The 17,566-nt window shown below is 31.4% G+C and overlaps 3 protein-coding genes and 2 long non-coding RNA genes across 11 annotated transcripts; 2 read left to right on the forward strand and 3 right to left on the reverse strand.

The window, feature by feature from the left end:
• Positions 1–1,098: 1,098 nt before the first annotated feature.
• LOC117166551 (tropomyosin) lies at positions 1,099–3,892 on the reverse strand. 3 transcript variants are annotated; one of them, XM_033350595.2, is made up of 8 exons: positions 3,739–3,892; positions 3,580–3,657; positions 2,841–3,138; positions 2,637–2,770; positions 2,185–2,373; positions 2,033–2,108; positions 1,740–1,872; positions 1,099–1,667 (listed from the first exon to the last, which is right to left on the reverse strand). In XM_033350595.2, the coding sequence occupies exons 3-8, from the start codon at positions 3,078–3,080 to the stop codon at positions 1,585–1,587; spliced, it is 855 nt and encodes a 284-aa protein (XP_033206486.1). In that variant the 5' UTR covers positions 3,081–3,138; positions 3,580–3,657; positions 3,739–3,892; the 3' UTR covers positions 1,099–1,584. The 3 variants fall into 3 exon arrangements, with proteins under 3 accessions (XP_033206486.1, XP_033206485.1, XP_076480692.1); XM_033350594.2 differs by lacking the exon at positions 3,580–3,657 and having other exon boundaries at positions 3,739–3,880; XM_076624577.1 differs by lacking the exon at positions 3,739–3,892 and having other exon boundaries at positions 3,580–3,732.
• A 94-nt stretch (positions 3,893–3,986) lies between these two features.
• Positions 3,987–5,014, forward strand: LOC143303618 (uncharacterized). Its single transcript, XR_013060127.1, has 3 exons — positions 3,987–4,245; positions 4,413–4,638; positions 4,808–5,014. It is a non-coding gene; the product is annotated as an uncharacterized LOC143303618 (long non-coding RNA).
• LOC117166548 (death-associated protein kinase 1) lies at positions 4,466–14,241 on the reverse strand. 5 transcript variants are annotated; one of them, XM_033350590.2, is made up of 21 exons: positions 13,838–14,241; positions 13,589–13,767; positions 13,106–13,184; positions 12,915–13,027; positions 12,689–12,849; positions 12,490–12,610; positions 12,110–12,410; positions 11,961–12,009; positions 11,354–11,470; positions 11,009–11,281; positions 10,757–10,939; positions 10,542–10,656; positions 10,274–10,465; positions 9,937–10,178; positions 8,765–8,854; positions 8,383–8,547; positions 8,090–8,308; positions 7,851–8,030; positions 7,486–7,779; positions 7,081–7,403; positions 4,466–7,001 (listed from the first exon to the last, which is right to left on the reverse strand). In XM_033350590.2, the coding sequence occupies exons 2-21, from the start codon at positions 13,593–13,595 to the stop codon at positions 6,839–6,841; spliced, it is 3,387 nt and encodes a 1,128-aa protein (XP_033206481.1). In that variant the 5' UTR covers positions 13,596–13,767; positions 13,838–14,241; the 3' UTR covers positions 4,466–6,838. The 5 variants fall into 5 exon arrangements, with proteins under 5 accessions (XP_033206481.1, XP_033206480.1, XP_076480673.1 ...); XM_033350589.2 differs by lacking the exon at positions 13,589–13,767; XM_076624558.1 differs by having other exon boundaries at positions 13,589–14,241.
• On the forward strand, positions 8,528–11,585 carry LOC117166552 (uncharacterized). Its single transcript, XR_004466259.2, has 4 exons — positions 8,528–8,665; positions 8,745–8,933; positions 9,005–10,395; positions 11,356–11,585. It is a non-coding gene; the product is annotated as an uncharacterized LOC117166552 (long non-coding RNA).
• A 416-nt stretch (positions 14,242–14,657) lies between the features above and the next one.
• CCT3 (chaperonin containing TCP1 subunit 3) lies at positions 14,658–17,202 on the reverse strand. Its single transcript, XM_033350593.2, has 4 exons — positions 17,024–17,202; positions 16,867–16,928; positions 15,388–16,525; positions 14,658–15,270 (listed from the first exon to the last, which is right to left on the reverse strand). Exons 1-4 carry the CDS (start codon positions 17,058–17,060, stop codon positions 14,855–14,857), a joined length of 1,653 nt encoding a protein of 550 aa, XP_033206484.1. The 5' UTR covers positions 17,061–17,202; the 3' UTR covers positions 14,658–14,854.
• Positions 17,203–17,566: the final 364 nt, after the last annotated feature.

Raw genomic sequence — 17,566 nt, forward strand, 5'->3', positions numbered from 1 at the left:
TCTATATATAAAAAGTATTTCTATGAATTTCCCGAATTCTTGAAATATCTTTAATTAAATCTTGGAGTATTTTTTCTCCATTCTTCTTTAAGAGTAATGAATATTTTATAAATAGAAGAATTCAAATGTAAGAGAGAACATTGTTCTAATTGTACAGATATAGATGTTGGAAAATTTAATAAAAACGGGAATATTCGACACACATGAATCGATATTTTAAAGAAGGAACGATTAAGTATTGAAAATTAGGGAACTTAGTTGCGTCAAAAGTTCATATATTGGAAACACTTTTTTACTACTCCGATATTACACTAATTCTAAGGCTATTATTAATCCATTTAAAACACTTTCACACTACGTTAAAACAGAATGTCGAACAAAACGTTTCACCCTATTTGTGAAAGAATTATGATCTTACGTATTAATATATTAAAAATAAAATTCGTAAAGATAATATGATTGCACGGTCTTTCAAAGCAAAGCTCGCGGGTTACTGCACTCCGTGACCGACGAGGACAATGCTTTATAGACTCAAAGAAATGCAAAAGAACCTAATAGTCAGTTTCTTTAGTTAGACGCAAACGAATTCCTCGACTTCTCTAGACGTTTATGCTCTTCCAATAGTTCAATTGACACAAAGCTGAGGATTCGAGCATTAACGAACATACAAATCCTAAAATATTGTTGCTAAAAAAGTTTATACAGTTTTTATCGCATTATGCGTATAAAAAAAAAATTACTCGATACGATAGAACTATTCTACGATAGAACTATTCTATTCTATTCTCTGTCTGCAAATGCATTTATTAAAAACTACTAATTCATTAAAAAGAAGAGATAAGAAATGTTTTAAAAGGTGAAAAATAAAATCTTACCCGATTACGTCTCTCTTTTATAATATGAGAATATGCAATTAGAAATTTATCTATAAAAAGTTAGCAGTATATAGTTTGTTATGTTTCTATTTCTCAGTTATGAATCATAAAAGAGATATCGTTTATCCCTGTATACGTTTTCTTTATGCTTTTCATATTATCTTTATTTGATAGGATTTAACAAGGTATTGAATTAATTCATAAATCATACTACGATGAAGAATTCTTTTTTTTTTAAATACCGTTTATTGAAAATACAGATTTGGCGTACAATGATAAAAAGAGGATGCAGTATCGAGCTTGCATTCATATTCACCGACTCCTCTTCATCGTCTCTGAAAGAAAAATAGGCGATGCCGTTAATTCTATCAAAAAGAGACTATTTGTTTCTGAAGCAACTATAACACCATCAGTCCAATCATCTCTGGCCCCGAAGCTTTTATAGAGTGTTAAGCTTGAAGCAAAGCATTACATTAACGGAAAACTAGTACAGTGTACGCTCTCTAATTGCTATGTTAATTGCACAATTTCGCATAGCAAATTATGTTTGAAGCACCATTGAAAGCTTTTTTTAACGGTACACTATAACGAGTCGAGTCAAATCAGCGTAGCTGAGTACAGCCGACTGATGTCCATTATTAAATGTAGCGAATAAGCGGAAGAAGCTCAGAATAGCAAAATAAAAGGAACTCCGTCCGTTTCTGTGGCCTTAATATCCTGTCATTTCTGCGAATGTGGCATCCATGTCGTCGCAGACTGCCTTATATTTCTCCTTTTCTTCTCTCAGTTCGTCTAAAACACAGCGATCGTTGGAAAATATTGCCTTCGAAAAAAAGGTAGGTCTTCATCTACTAAACACCCTACCTTCCTTCATATCGACTTCCTTCAACAACTTCTTCACCGTTCTTTCAGCATGGACGGCGCGTTTCTCAGCCTCTCTCAATTTTTTCTTTAACTGTTTCAGTTGTACTTTAAATTCTTCCACTCGTTGATTAGCCTAAGTGAATAATTTTTAATATGTAAAAGTATGTTAAAAAATTTAACACGGTAAAGCTGATTTGTAATACGAAATATATGATAAGGAAACTTCTTTGAGTTGATCGAATTTTGCTACTTTAAAATTTACATACTATACATAGTTCGTAAAGGATGATTACCTTTTCCTCGGATACTTCTAAAGATTTTACTATATTTTGCACAATGAAAAGCTCGTCCTCTCGTTCTACGATTTTTCTGCAAATGCGTTTAAACGTATAAAGAAAATGGTATGGGAATCGTGGAAAAAAGAGAGTAACATAATTATACAAACGCTTCGCTGGTTTTGACTCTCTCCTCAGCGCCTTCCAGTTCTTCTTCAACGAATTGCAACTTCTTCGATATTTCGTCAGACTTTGCGTCCGCATCTTCGGCGATTAATCTTGCATCTTTCAATTCGTGCATTAATTTCTCCATGCGCTCCTCGTCCAGCCGACTTCTGTCTTCTAGTACTTTGCACATTCTACGACAAAAAGAAAGATTCGTTTATTATTCACGCATTCAAACATTCGTGCTAATTACAGAGTTTATGATGTGTCAGAATATTATTCGACAAATTCATCTACCCTAAAAATGTTTTCTTTACAATACGTTACTTAAATTTTAATAAAAATTCTCCGAGTTATCTGATAATAAAGATATAAAATATGACAAAGAATATCTGCTAAGACGAACGATATTTATTTATCGCTTATTAAGAGCATTTCAGTAAACTGTAATATAAACCTTTGAGCATCGTCCGCAAGTTCTGTCGCACGTGCAAGTTTCAATTGAGCAGAAAGACGCAACTCTTCTTTCTTCGTTAACGTTGCCTCGATCTCTTGTACCCTTTTGGTCAACGTAGTTCGATCTTGCTCTGCCTATTAACATCATTCATCAATTACACAATATCGACTTTCGTAAATCAATATGGCACATGTCTTTACGCACCTTAGACCAAGATTTTTCACATTGCTCCAAGTCGGCAGTGGATTGCTCTAAATTCGTCTTGGTAATTCCATAATCTCGTTCAAGCTGCGCCAGCTTCTTCTGTAAATCCCTTACATCGTCGTTCAGCTTATCCGCTCGAAAGTTCTCTGATCTTGCTTTCGCTTCATTTGCTTCGACTTTTTCATTAGCGGCGTCCATCTCCTGCTTCAGCGCCGCAATCTTCTTTTTAATCGCCTCCATGATGATAGTCTGTGTTTTTCTCCCCTCTTATCGCTTATTCTTTGTCGGCAGTTTAAACCTAATAAATTCATTAATGTTGATATATATACATATATAAACTGATTTATTAATATTACACTAATGTAACGCGTAATTTGTCAGTACACTATTATTATTAATTATCATTAATCAAAGTTGCATCTGTAGCATTATAAATTCGTGAATTGTTATTTAATCTACTTCTTATTTTAATCTTTAATCAGGAATAAATACAAGTTGATAATATAACAACGTTCAAATTAAAAGTAGCGTTACTCTGCTTTGGTCTGACTATAATCGCACCGTATCTACTGCATATCTACAATTAGGCTAACGCTACTATAAAATCGAACCGCCATGAGAAATACGCTCGCGAAGAGTAACGAAAAATATCTCTAACCTGTTTCTTTTTAATAAAAAACGATGCGGTAGCACATTTAAACTTGATATAGTTTATACGAATACGAAACGAAGTACTTACTTCAGCCAGTATCGTTCGACGATGCACGATATGAAAAACGAGCGATTTAGCTCTCATACGGCACCCAAGCCGTTGTTGCTACTCACCGGTAAGCAACATTTAATAACAAATAGCGCGAAAGAAAAGACAAGTTAGAGTTAAAAGGGGGACAACACTCACTGTAATCGTGGCGACGATCCGCGATGAGAATGCACAACCGGATGCCTTCGAAAGCTAAGCTAAAATAAAACGAAACCGGCGTCGCAGGCCTCCTCGAACTTCTCGATCCAATCCAATTCTATAATTGCTTGTCGCCTTGTTGGCTGTCGTCCCGATTTTATCTCGGCTCTTTACTGGCTGATTGCTGCTCGTCGCACTGACTACCAACGAAACGCGATCTCCACCTCCCTTATGCTATTCTCGGCTCGAAGGAATTCCGTTCTTGTTTCCTGTCGGCTACGTAACCTAGTCTACATAAATACCATACCGAGATAAACATTCTCCCGTTCTCCGTTATCTTGAAAAATGTCTAATTTCGCGCCATATCGTCCACGTTGTCTTTCTAATATTTGTATTTTCCCGCTCCCAACGGCGACCCCTGTCGATCCATCGAATCGATGTCGTTCACTATAACGTGCATTACACGTTGTAAACGCGGGAATTCTGTCGTCTTGATTATCCAAAACGGTACGTTAATTCTTTTATATATTAAAATAAAATTCATTGTAGCTGCATATATTAATTTAATAAAGTATATTTACTATCGATCATAGTGAAATACACATATACTCTATTTAATATACTTTGTATTAATATTTTTTTATGCTTACATCGAAAATGTTACTTTCTTATAGAAAGTTGAACTTATGAAAGGATTAGTTGGGCTCATGATAAATTAAAATACATCTATGAAGCAACATGGCTTTATTGACATCTTTCCTTGTATAAAAGGAATAATTACACATCTCGTTCAGCTAGTATATTTTTCATCGCTTGTCGTTACAAATAAATGCGCAGCATATACGTTTTTTCATTCAGAATGTATATTCACTCCTATTATTATCGACCATTTTTACAAAGGTATGGATAAGAAATATAAATACAACTTATTAAGTCATTACGCGATGAACAAAATTGAACGCAACTTTTCGACACTTTGCAGTTCGTTTATCTTTTCTTTTTTCTTTTCTTATATTCAGAATTGTTTTACGACACTAGTAGATTATTTCAATATCAATTTTGATTATAGCTTGAAGAATACAGTCTCTCAATGATGTCATTGATCAGACATGATCTCTCAATTATGATTTTAAAAGGTTTAAAAAGAGCAGTTTTCAATAAACACCCAGGTTATTATAAAAACTAGAAAATTGTAAATACTACAAAGTTCAACAAAATCAATATTACTATATTTCTATTTTTCACAAGGTATAAATAAAGACCGATTGTAATTATATTTATTATATTTTTCAATTTCCCATTCTGCAAAATGTCCCTTTTACTAAATAATTAATTAACAATACAAAACTTTCAAAAGTAAATGTTCGTCTGTAACTTAACGTACGCATTACGAAAACAATTCTCTATGTAATGTACAATATTAAAACGTTTAATATTTCAAACGTCGATGTATAAATGCATGATGAACACAGTGCATAAAAGAATGCAAACTTAAGACCAAATTCCAAAATCGAAAAGATGATTCAGTACCAAAATATTAGAGAATTCATGTACCACACAACATCATAGTAAATGTTCATTGTATAGTAAATACATACGCATAGAACACAGAGATAACAGAAGTATCTTAGATACATTTTACAAGAGCAAATTAGAACTAACTTTTTAGATATTTTATAACTAGATACACTACTTTTGTCTTGTTCTTATATTCATATCATGTTCAATTATTCCCATACATTTGAGATCCGTATCAAACATTGTATTATGTCAGATGGGAATAAAAATCATATCCTATTCAACATATTATGTATAAGCAGTGTTCACTGGATAAAGTTAATACACAATAGATATGTTCAAAGAATAGTTTTTCGATGAACAGCAAGTGTTTTTAATGATATACATACATTCATGTGCGTTGCACATGAACAGTGCGCCTTGTGTAATATTTTTGTGCCTATAAAACATGAATAATATCTTATGTCAAAATCCATTGTCATTATTTGAGATTGTTTTGAACAATGATCCTTTGTATCGTAAGCTTCAAATCGTTAATAAGAAAGTGTTTTATTTCCACGAACATCAGCAGAAGGATCAGTTTAGAAATTTAGAAATTTAGAAATTTAGAAATTTTTAGAGAACGTTCCAACTTTTTTTTTTTATAAGTATAAATGAGCAAATCTCGTTTATGGCACATAATAAATATTTTAGGAATGTTGATTTAGTAAAAAATGTCCATATAAGAATGGAGCTTCCATAAATTTACCAAAAGCAAACAATTGTGCGAACTGTTTCACTCCTTTTTTCACATAAATAGTTTCTAAATATCATAAAAAGCAGCGTATATTGACACTGAGTTTTGGCAAGACATATAATATATATGCATATCAAGTAAAGCTTTCAAAACAATATTAGTATCAAATACGATAATATCGTATTATATAATGTGTAAATGTGTTTTATGTGTAATATTTAGAATTATTCTGTCTAATACAAATTTACTTAAGAAATTTGATTAGAAATGTAATTAATCATACAATATAATATCACAATACAAATGCTTATAAATGTTTCACAACTAAAAAGATTCTAAATATTATAAATTAAAACTTCGTTTTATATATATCTCCTTAAGTAAATATTTGCAAACCTAACAGAAACACAGAATTGTAAATATATTTTATGCTAACAAGTATACTTAAATTATGATATCTTTTTTAGAATTATAAGAGCTCATAAGAAAGGACAGAAATTTATGCAACTTATGCAACATTTTAACTATATATATATATGTGTGTGTGTGTATGTGTTTGTGTGTATGTATATATTAAAAAGAATATATTAAAAGAATTTTGTGCCGCTTAAAATGTGCTGTAATATTTTGATATAAAAGTACACATGGGTGCATGTGCATTTCTAAAGATGTACACAAGGAATGTACTATTATGTATGTACTTAGCTTAAAGAGCAATGCACAGTTTATATTGGGCGGAAGCGGTGACGTAATAAGTCTATCAAACCCATAATGAGGATAAAAGTTTCCTTCAGAAATGCATCTTCCTCAAAAAGTATTAATGCACCATTGATAAATGCAACATTGTCATCTAGAAAGATTAGATCCTGTTTCAGAGTCTGCAGCTGTTGACAATATATATGTCGGTGTATAAGAGAGCAAAAGATGTACAGCATCTTCCCGATCAAGAGCTCGTAGTTGTTGTATTAAAGATCCTACAGTGCAATCAGCACCTGCCGTGTTAAGCAATCTATCAAATAATAAATTGCACGAAATACATGATTAGCTGCTCAAGATTATAATAAATAATTACTACAAATTTGTCTCACCTTAACGTTGGACTGTCTACTGTACTATCTAGTTGCGCGACTCGATCTCCCAAACCTAGTCTCACAGCAAGTAAACACCAATCTCTTCCATGATGATCGGGGGGATCAAGCATTTGCGCCAATCTTCTTTGTACAGCAGACTTGACTTGTTTTATTGGTTGCTTTGGTCCAGGAAGACAACTTTCTATTAAAGGTAGCCCACAACCTACTATTTCCCATACAGTTTCTTCTTGACCATTTAAAGGATTTTTGAGTGTTGCTTCTTCAAGACCTTTATCAATTAAAGCTGATATAACTGGTGCTGGTTCCCAAGAATGTATTACCTATAAAATTTCATAAAAAACATTAAGTACACCTTTTTTATATTGCGTTACTTTCTTATTTAACTATTATTAGATAACTAACTTCATCATATTCCCGAAGTTGACTAGGACTTAACCAATGTCTTTCAAGTAACATGCCAGGAGCAACTAATTCAATCGTTGTTTCAATAGCATCGAGAATAATGCTGAAAAGGGCGAAACATTGAGCACTGGTACCTCGCGGTCCACGTACTCTTATCTCTATACAACTTTGTTCTTCTTCTTCGAAAGTAATAATACTTTCACAAGGACCAATACATAATTTTGATCCTCTCCACCATTGATATAAATCTGAATTTGATGGATCCCATGTTTGTGTAATTTTCCTCAATTGTGCCTATATAGCATCATTATCAAAAATGTGATTACAATTATAAAATTACATAAGTGCTTGTTATTTTTACATACTTGTAAATGTGGAAATACTGCAGTCAAATGATATAAGGGTGCTTCAGATGGAGAAAGGCGAAGACCAGTATGAGGTAAAACATTGGAGCAAGATTTCCATGGTTCCCATAATCCTGGTAAACGCTCGACGAGATTTAAACATGGTATTTCATATTCTACTTCATCGTCATCCACCTCGCACTGAAATAAAGTAACATAAATTTATCTTATGAATAAAATGCAGACATTTAAATACATACCGGCACACATAAATTTACAGCCTGTAAAGCTTGTAAAGCTTGTCCTGCAGGACAAGGACAACGAGCCTGAAAATCTTCTAAAGCATAAACCCCTGTAGTACGACCACCAAGACGTCCTCTCTGTTCTAGGCTTAATTGCCAATTTATTACATCCTGCCAAAACCATTCTGGACTTAAAACTACTAAATTCCCAGGAAGAAGCATACATTCTCCTAAATTCTGAAGATTAAATCTTAATTAATGTATCAAGAACAAAAACTAAATGGAAAAGATATAACAGTAGGAACAGAAACCTGTAATTGTAAGCCAAGGTGTCTACAGTGCTCTAAGGAAACTAATGGATTAATTTTTCTCACTTCCTTCAAAAATTCCTCCTGTGTTAGCATAACTGGAGGTACTTCTAATGATTGCATGTATGATCTCCAAGATTCAGCAAGACCAGTCCACACTAGTGCACTCTATAATAAAATTATGGAATCTTTAACAATAAAATACAAGGGAAAAGTATTAAATAATACACTGATGCAGAAAATATATACAAGAGTAGTTTCTTAATTGCATTGGACAGTAGTGCACGTATGTATTAATGGGATAAAGCATTAGAGTAATTATTAAATAAATTACAGCTTCATTATACGCATCACTTTTATCAAAGGAATTGAGAAATAGTTCGACCTGTTTATCAAGATTCGCCAAGGGCACGTACGAGGCCGCAGCCCGCGGCGTGTCACGTCGGAGAATACTTTCTGCAACTTCCGGTCCTTCCTACATCATGCATTGCATGCAGTAAGGCTGATGTTAATAAACGTTAATGACCAAATAATCAGCAACTAAAATATATGTCGTTAGTAAATTGATTATGTGATAAAGTGACAGCAGATTTGAGAAATTTTACTTATAATACTTGTTTTTTAGAGAATGTGCTTGATTAAATGTCGCAAATAATTATTTTAATTGAAAATTATGGATAATACGAAGTATTATATTTGGTGAGCTTAATTACTTATACATATATATTAAATCAACCATGCATCATGAAATGACCATGGATTACTGAATCATAACTTCAACAAAAAGGATTGCATCATATTTAGGAATGAATGCTTTGTTCAACATAGTATTAACATTGCGGGATTTGAAATCAAAGAGACGTGAATCGTTTAAATGTAATTGGCACTATGCAAATGAAATGACTCGATTCTGATCAGAATCGTTTTGAAAATGTTAATGCACACATTTATTGCATGCTGTACAAACACTGGCGATATCCCTGTAAAAAGATGTGGAAGTATAATTATGTACACAAATATATTAAGCTGAACCTAAACCTTTTAATATTTTGTATATTTGGCATCAATTTTTTAGTGATATATCAATTGACCTTTTTTTTACTAAACGAGTCGCTCGTGCAACCAAGCATGAAATGATTGTAGATTTTCGTGTTGAACTGAGATTCCTAGATGTAAATCATAAATATTCAAATATGTTTACTCCCTTAAATATCTTTCTCATTTCACAAGAAATTATCATCAATATACTAATGCAATAACATATTCACATATGATTTACATCCTACATTCTTAATTTAAAGTAAGTGATCTTCATACAATGATCTTAATTTGATATTATGTATGATGACATGCAATAGTTTACTTAAATTGGTGTGTCTTAAAAATTTAATTCAAAATTTCAAATATCTAAATCTTTAAATTTGATTGAGTTTAATAAAGAATTACGAGTTATTATGGAAACTCGGTTAAAACTGAGAGACTCGTAATAATACTTTTTAAAAAATTTGTTTTGTAGTATGTGTAAAAAATGTAAATATGGTCACTTTCATAATTCACCTCTAAAAATTCCATCCTCGCATTATTCAAGTAAGATCTTAGAAGTTTCAGACCAGGGCTAGAAGGATTAGTTGCATCCACTGCGACCATTTGGGGTTCATCTCCCAAAATTAATGCGAACTCTCTCAAAAAAGGTAAAAGGGAGGCAAGAAGGCTTGCACTATTTGTATTTGGAGCAAGAGGTTCTGGAGCATAAGTACCGACTAAGATTACTTTTACATCATTATATTTGCCACCAAAACCTGTTACAAAAACATATTTGACAAAGACATGTAATTTATTAATAAATATATAAATATAATTATATTCTTCCTTATAAATAGATCGTTAAACTTACCAAAATTAGTTGATGCAATACGATCTGAAATAAATCGTAGCCAAAATTTTACTTGCTGAAGTTGTATAGTGAGTGGTTCTCTAAGACTAACTGTAATAAGGTGTACAACAGGTTGTTGAAAAGTGAGTACATAGTGATAAGATGGTAAAAATTCTTCCCGACCACATAACTCCCAAAAGATACATTCACCACCTTATTAATTAATAAATTTATAAATATATGTAATTTCATATAATCATAAATAAGAATATTTAGTTATGTTCCTTACCTACGTTACCGCGACTCCATTCTACTCCTTGTGTACCTTCATATTCACTGTCACTGTACTCAAAACTAAGTGAGCCATGCTTACTAGTTACATCTAATTCAATACTTGGTTCCCTCTATAAAATTAGTTTTAGTAAAAATAATTTTCGCTCTCAATGTGTCAAATAAATATAATATATACCTTTACTTTATATTTAAAGTATTAAAAATAAATACCTTTGTAGTATAATTCTGACTTCTTGATCTTCTAAAAAATCCAAAACTAAAAATACCCGATTTTAAAGAATTTATTAAAGATGATTTTCCTGATGCACAATGTCCTAAGAGTCTTATGTGTAAACGATCTATTGGTCTGTGTGTTGGTTGTAACTGTTTAATATAATTTTCACGTTGAATGGGCTATAATTTTAAATAAGTACATTAATGTAATACCAAATATAACAAAAATAGACCATTTTAATAACATACATTTCGAAGCTTATCCAACAATGATGCAATATCTGGATGTCCATATTTGATTGCTGTCACATCCGCTCTAATTCCACGATTTGTTTTATCAACATCACAACCAGCAAGGCACAAATGTCTAACAAGATTAATGAAACCATATCTAGCAGCCACATGTAGTGGTGTTAAGCCTTTCTTGTTCGGTGTATCCAAGTCTATTCCATTCTCTATTAAAAAAGTTACCATTCCTTCATCACCTGCTTCACAAGCTATATGTAAAAGCGTATCTTCTTTCTGTTTAAAAAACAAAATTATTCACACTTTATTTATATTATATTTGGACGTATATAACGAAAAGAATCTTACAGAATCTTTCACATTCAATGGTGCTCCTTGCAATAGTAACTGAGACACAGCCTCAACACAGCCTCGTTTAACGGCACTGATCATTGCTCCACCAAGACCTTGAGAGGCTTCTGATTCCTATAGAAAAACAAACAAACACAACTATTCAATACTATATTATTTTATCTACATATTATGTATGTATTTTATGTATATCGTGTTTTATGATCAATTACATTACAATATACAATTACGAAGTCATATATTTATATACAAATGCCAATAAAAACGTTTCCTTAAAAATGAATTATCAACATGAATAACATTTCTATATTATATAGTACTATGTAAAAAATTATATTTTCTAAAACATAATAATTAAGGTACATATATTCAATAAAAAAATTTGTTACATTTAACTTATGTATATTCTGTAAGAAATAATGTATATGCATGATATATAATTGGTATGTAACTGTACAAATGCTACTAACATTCGTTATGCGATGTACATAAATAAACATTATTTCATGAGAAATCAAAAAATAATATGAATGATAGAAAATAAAAATGATAGTCAGCTCTGGCAATTACAAAGGAAATTATAATATTGCTTTCAGGAACAGACCGTGAGGATCCAAGGATGTTTAAGGCACGATTCTGCGGTTCCTCTTTCTCTGAAAATCAAATTTTTCATTGTTACTTCATTCCATTTTAAATCATTATATATCTTAAAATTAAACTTTCTAACACTGCTTCTAAATTTCTCATACTTACTTTGGATCCTTGATCAACAAGGATCGTATGAAATCTTTGGCAATTTCAGATACTGTACTGAAATATTCATTGTCAAACTGATATTGACAAGCAGCAACATTCGCATAAGTTTCTTGTTTATCTTCACCTAGAAATGGTGATGCACCACTTAAGAGAATATATGTTAAAACACCAACTGCCCAAAGATCAGTTCCCAAACTGAGTGGTTCATAATTTACAATTTCAGGAGCAACAAACTCAGGTGTACCAAATAATGCTCTGTGTTCAGATCCAGGTACTAATCGATGTGAAAGACCTAGATCTGTATATTGAAATACATAAATTTTTGTTACATGTTTTAAACAATACATTCACATCTAAACCTTAATGTAATAACTTACCTATTAATTTTATATTTGGCATTGGCGGTGGAGTTGATAACAGGATATTTTCAGGTTTGATATCTAAATGAGCAACTTGATGAGAATGTAAATGACTAAGAGCCATTAGAACTTGACGAACCTATACAAATTTACATTGTTGAGTATTTGTTTTATATTAGTTATTTTAAATTACATTTACTAAAAAAAAAATTCAAACCACATGTGCAGCTTCTAATTCACCAGACGGTACCCAATGAAAAAGTTCTCCTCCTGAAATTAATTCTAAAAGTAAAACAACTGTTGTGCCTGTGTCAACAACTTTGTGCAATGAAACAATATTTGGATGTCTTAGTCGTGCTAATAAACCTGCTTCTCGAGCTAAAACAAAAATTCAACAATTATTTATGTAAGAAAAGCATTATCAAATATGCAAAAATATCTACCAATGTCTTCAGCTGCCACACCTCTGGCAACTCGTCTTTTTCTCATAATTTTGGCAGCATAAAACTCTCCAGTCTTTATTTCCATACATTTCCGTACTATTGCAAACTGTCCTCTGTAAATTATAAATATGTAGATTTGTAATTTCATATATTTATTATAAATGCAAACTGTACATTGTATGATGACTTACTTTCCAATTTCTTCCAGTAACTTATAGTTTTTTTCAATTGGTTCATGGTGAACCTCCATTAAAGTGTCCCACTCAGGGCCTATTTAATAAATAAAGATTTTTACATGTAAAAGATATATACTTTGCTTATATATATCACTTTACCAATACAGAAGTTATATGTACTCTGTCAACAAAATAAAAAGAACTTCATAGATACTAAAGTAAAATTATCAACTAGTAGAAAATAAGTTTTCTCACGAACATAATATTATTCAAAAGATATCTATATGAATATATATGTATATAACAAAAATACGAATGTTTACAAAATAAACGTTTTATTTCTACATGAACAACTTATCTTAAGCAACATTATTTACAAATATCTATCAATATAAATAGAACAAAAGCAATATAACGAATGTTCTTTAATCTTTTAAAATCAATGTGTAATGCTATACAATAATAATTATTTATTAATAATCGTCGTTCAAAACTAACAGAACATAGACACCTGTCAATCCAGTAGTAAACAGATATGAAATTCACTTCCGTACACACGTAGCCACGTGGATGTATTTTCATTAAGATCAGAATAATCGTGCATTAAAAATGTTGTTGATACACTTTGCATCTCTTGATCGTATCGAATCGCGAAGATATATTAAACATCTGCCAGCCTTGACAGAAACATCGACATCGATATTGTGTAGAAAGATTAAAAACAATTGAAAGGAAGTCGGTTTTTACCACCGTTCGAAGTTCCCAATTTGCGAGACGTGCCTGGCATCATCTCACATTCATGCTCATCGTTCAGTCTACCCGAACAGTTTTAAGTTTCGCAAAAAGCCGTTACGAAAATTGTGTCCCATTCGTCGGCCTTTACTCATGCCGGCCACCCTACACACACAATCAATATACCTGTGTCGCGTGAAACGCCACCTTCCTCAAAATGTATTATAATCTCCTTGAACTTTTTCTCATTTTTTAGGATCTAAAATTTACACTATACTAACTGCTCGATTTACACCTCATTGATTATTATTAATTACTTATCATTAAAGGTTATAAATTAATGTTACCTTTCTTTAAAAAGACTATGAGGAATGGGATAGGAAACTGGCTGTATCTTGCCAGTTTCTTTAAATACTTAAAACTTATAATTTATGAAGTATTATATTTACAATGATTTGATCGTTTGTAACAAATCAAGCAAACAATAAAAATTGATAACAAAATAATTACAATCTTCTACAGAAATTCTCAATGAACATTTTATTCAATATTTGAAGTAATGAGAATAGTTCAAGCTATTTGAGACACTGATATATGAATATAAAATTTAAGAATAATTAAAAATTTATAAACATCAATATTTTGAATAAAAATATCTATCCATTTGGTGGAACTGAAGTTAATAACAAGTATTATAATGCAAATGTGAAAGGTACATAAAAATTCAGAACATAATATTTAAGCAGTATTATGTTATTATTTTGCTATATATTAAACATGCACTGAGACAGTTTATGAAACATTGTTGATACGGATAGGGAAATAAACTACTGAAAACAATATATAAATAGATATAATATTTGCATCAATTTTTAATACCTTAAAGTATTTTTATTATTATGAAAATGCATACAGACAGGCAAATAATGCTTCTCATAAACATGAATTAAATTTTAATAAAATTATCATGAGTATGAATTATGAAATGTTAACAAATAAAAGCTTTGCAAGTGCAATATAAATTCAGTGTTTTTAATCTTTCATAGATTCTTCTGAAACTTGTGCAGGTTGACCAGGCTCATTATCTGATTTCTTCTTCTTGCTTCCTGATACAATATCATCAATTCTTAACAGCAAAATAGCAGTTTCAATAGCTGTTTTATATGTTTGCAGTTTCACAGATAGAGGCTCCCAAATTCCACGTTCTTTCATATCTACCAATTGACCAGTTTCTCCATCAATACCCCATGTCATTCCTTCAGTAGCATGTTTTGCCCGTAATGCAGTCAAGGTTCTGATTGTATTTGCTCCACAATTTTGTGCAAGCGTTCTTGGAATTATTTCTAATGCTTGTGCCACTGCTTTGTAAGGCCATTGCTCTACACCTGCAAGTCTTGCTGCTTTTTCTGTTAGAAGCCTTGATACTGCCATTTCCACAGCTCCTCCACCTTTATATATAAGAATACAAATACAATATAATAATTTAATAAAATTATTATTAAAATAATACAATAAAATTTTATATGCCCGTTTGTGTATTATGCTATTTTAATAATAAATATTACCTGGTACTAATTTAGGTTCAATAAGAAGATTTCTTGCAACATGAAGAGCATCTTGTAAGTTTCTTTCAGTTTCATTTAACACATCTTTACTGGCACCTCTCAAAATTATAGTGCATGCTTTGGGATCTTTACATTCTGTAATAAAGCAAAAGTATTCATCCCCAAGTTTTTTAATTTCAAAAAGACCAGCTCTAGTACCAACATCTTCCTCCCGTAATTCTTCTGTACGATTAACAACAGTTGCACCACAAGCTCTTGCAATTCTGTTAATATCACTTTTCCTCAATCTACGGATAGCAGAAATTCCAGCTTTGACAAGATAATGTTGTGCTAAATCTGATACTCCTTTTTCAGTGATTATTACATCTGGTTTTACAGATATAATATCTTCACACATTTTCTTAACAAACTCCTCTTCCAATTCTAAAATCCTGGTAAAATCAGTATCTTTCATTATTTCTATATTAGTTTGCGATTCTCCTTTTTTGTATTCTAAGGAACAATCCAATAGAACTATTCTTGGATTCTTAATATATCTTTTCATTTTTGGATGAGTAACATCCTTATTGAACATTACTCCCTTAAGAACAGTGCTATCCTCAATAGTGCCACCAGGGATTTTTTCCACCTTTGCATAACGCTTTATATCTATTTCTTTTCTACCATTCTCTTCAAGCATTACAGTATAAACTGCATCTAAAGCAATTTGACATGCTAATTCACACCAACGTCCAATAAATTTGGTGCCCACACAGGAATTAATGACCTGAATCAATTTGCTTCTATTGTTGCAATCCAGATCTATACTGACTTGTTCATTGAGAATGGCCACCATATCTTCCAAAGCCTGGCGAAATGCTCTTATTATAATTGTAGGATGCATATTTTGTTCAAGAAAAGGTTCAGCAGTAGCTAAAATTTCCCCTGCCAATACAATAACCGATGTAGTGCCATCCCCAACTTCTTCATCTTGAGTTCTAGCTATTTCTATCATAGATTTTCCAGCTGGATGTTGTACCGTTATTTCTCGTAATATAGCATTTCCATCATTGGTCATAACTATACCTCCCATTGGATCCATCAACATTTTTAACATTGCTTGTGGTCCCAAACACGTTCGAATAACATCTGCAATGGCCTTTATAAAAAATACAACATTTAAAAATTCGTAGATTCATGTTAAATGTAAAAATAAATTTATTTAAATTTATTTTAAGAAACACCTAGATATGTAAATGATGTAGAATTAATTCACATTCGTTCTCAATTTTAAAGAAATTTATTTAATATTTGATATATTAATTTTACTTCGACCTTATTTGCCATAAATGTTATAAATACTATATTTTATATTATTACGTAGCATCAATTTTTCGTAACGAAAGTTATTCATATAGAATATACACGTGGGCGTATAGATATTTAATGAAGGCCTTAAAAGGCAAATATGTACGTAAATTATGCATCGTACAGACTCACCTTCCCAGCTTGTATATTTTCTCTCTGAACTTTTCGACCGGTATCCCTTTTCGTATTTTGACCTGCAATAATCAATGCACACGACATAACGAAATAAGCTTTTCTTAATCTCACTATTGAAACAAATGACAATCAAAACCGTAATTGTTTTACATACTCAATACTACGATCGGAGCAGCCCCTGATCCAAACATTTTTCTTCAATTACTATAGTAGTAAAATACTGTGACAAAAAATGATAGTTAAGTACACGCCTGACTTTTTCAGAAGAAAACGAAAGACGAGATCTTGTAATAATTGGTTATAAATGGGAATGACGATTGAAGAATATTCCTAGAATGAAATATACTTCAGTAAAATGGGTACTACCAACAAAAATGTGAAATGTCCCTATGATTGCTTTTGCCAGAGAAGAATTTCCTCCCTGCTTTTGCTTTTATTAAAATCTTTTTAATTCACAGTAATATAAAAACAGGAATAAAATAACTGCTTACTTTTTATTCAAGCAATACTATATATATCTCAATAATAAATATTTATATTAAAATATTATGTTTTATGATTTATTTATCTGTCAAAGTACAACAAGACTGTAAGAATAAAAAACATAATCACAAAAACATGTCGTGTATTGATGTGAAATAAATAAGAATAAAAAATGATAATAGAAAGAAATAATATTTAATATCTTTATTTATTT

This window comes from Bombus vancouverensis, chromosome 2 (genome assembly GCF_051014615.1).
Source record: "Bombus vancouverensis nearcticus chromosome 2, iyBomVanc1_principal, whole genome shotgun sequence".
Classification (NCBI taxonomy): domain Eukaryota; kingdom Metazoa; phylum Arthropoda; class Insecta; order Hymenoptera; family Apidae; genus Bombus; species Bombus vancouverensis.

Coding starts and splice junctions, on each gene's coding strand:
- LOC117166551 (XM_033350595.2), bottom strand. CDS start 3,080: ATGGAGGCGATTAAAAAGAAGATTGCGGCGCTGAAGCAGGAGATGGAC. Junction 2,109..2,184: donor AGAGTCAAAACCAGCGAAGC/GTTTGTATAATT, acceptor ACGCATTTGCAG/AAAAATCGTAGAACGAGAGG. Junction 1,873..2,032: donor TAGAAGTATCCGAGGAAAAG/GTAATCATCCTT, acceptor TTATTCACTTAG/GCTAATCAACGAGTGGAAGA.
- LOC117166548 (XM_033350589.2), bottom strand. CDS start 13,880: ATGATGCCAGGCACGTCTCGCAAATTGGGAACTTCGAACGGTG. Junction 8,031..8,089: donor CTGTAAATTTATGTGTGCCG/GTATGTATTTAA, acceptor ACTTTATTTCAG/TGCGAGGTGGATGACGATGA. Junction 7,404..7,485: donor AACTTCGGGAATATGATGAA/GTTAGTTATCTA, acceptor GAAATTTTATAG/GTAATACATTCTTGGGAACC.
- CCT3 (XM_033350593.2), bottom strand. CDS start 17,060: ATGTTTGGATCAGGGGCTGCTCCGATCGTAGTATTGA. Junction 16,929..17,023: donor TGCTCCGATCGTAGTATTGA/GTATGTAAAACA, acceptor TGATTATTGCAG/GTCAAAATACGAAAAGGGAT. Junction 15,271..15,387: donor TGAACCTAAATTAGTACCAG/GTAATATTTATT, acceptor TTATATATAAAG/GTGGAGGAGCTGTGGAAATG.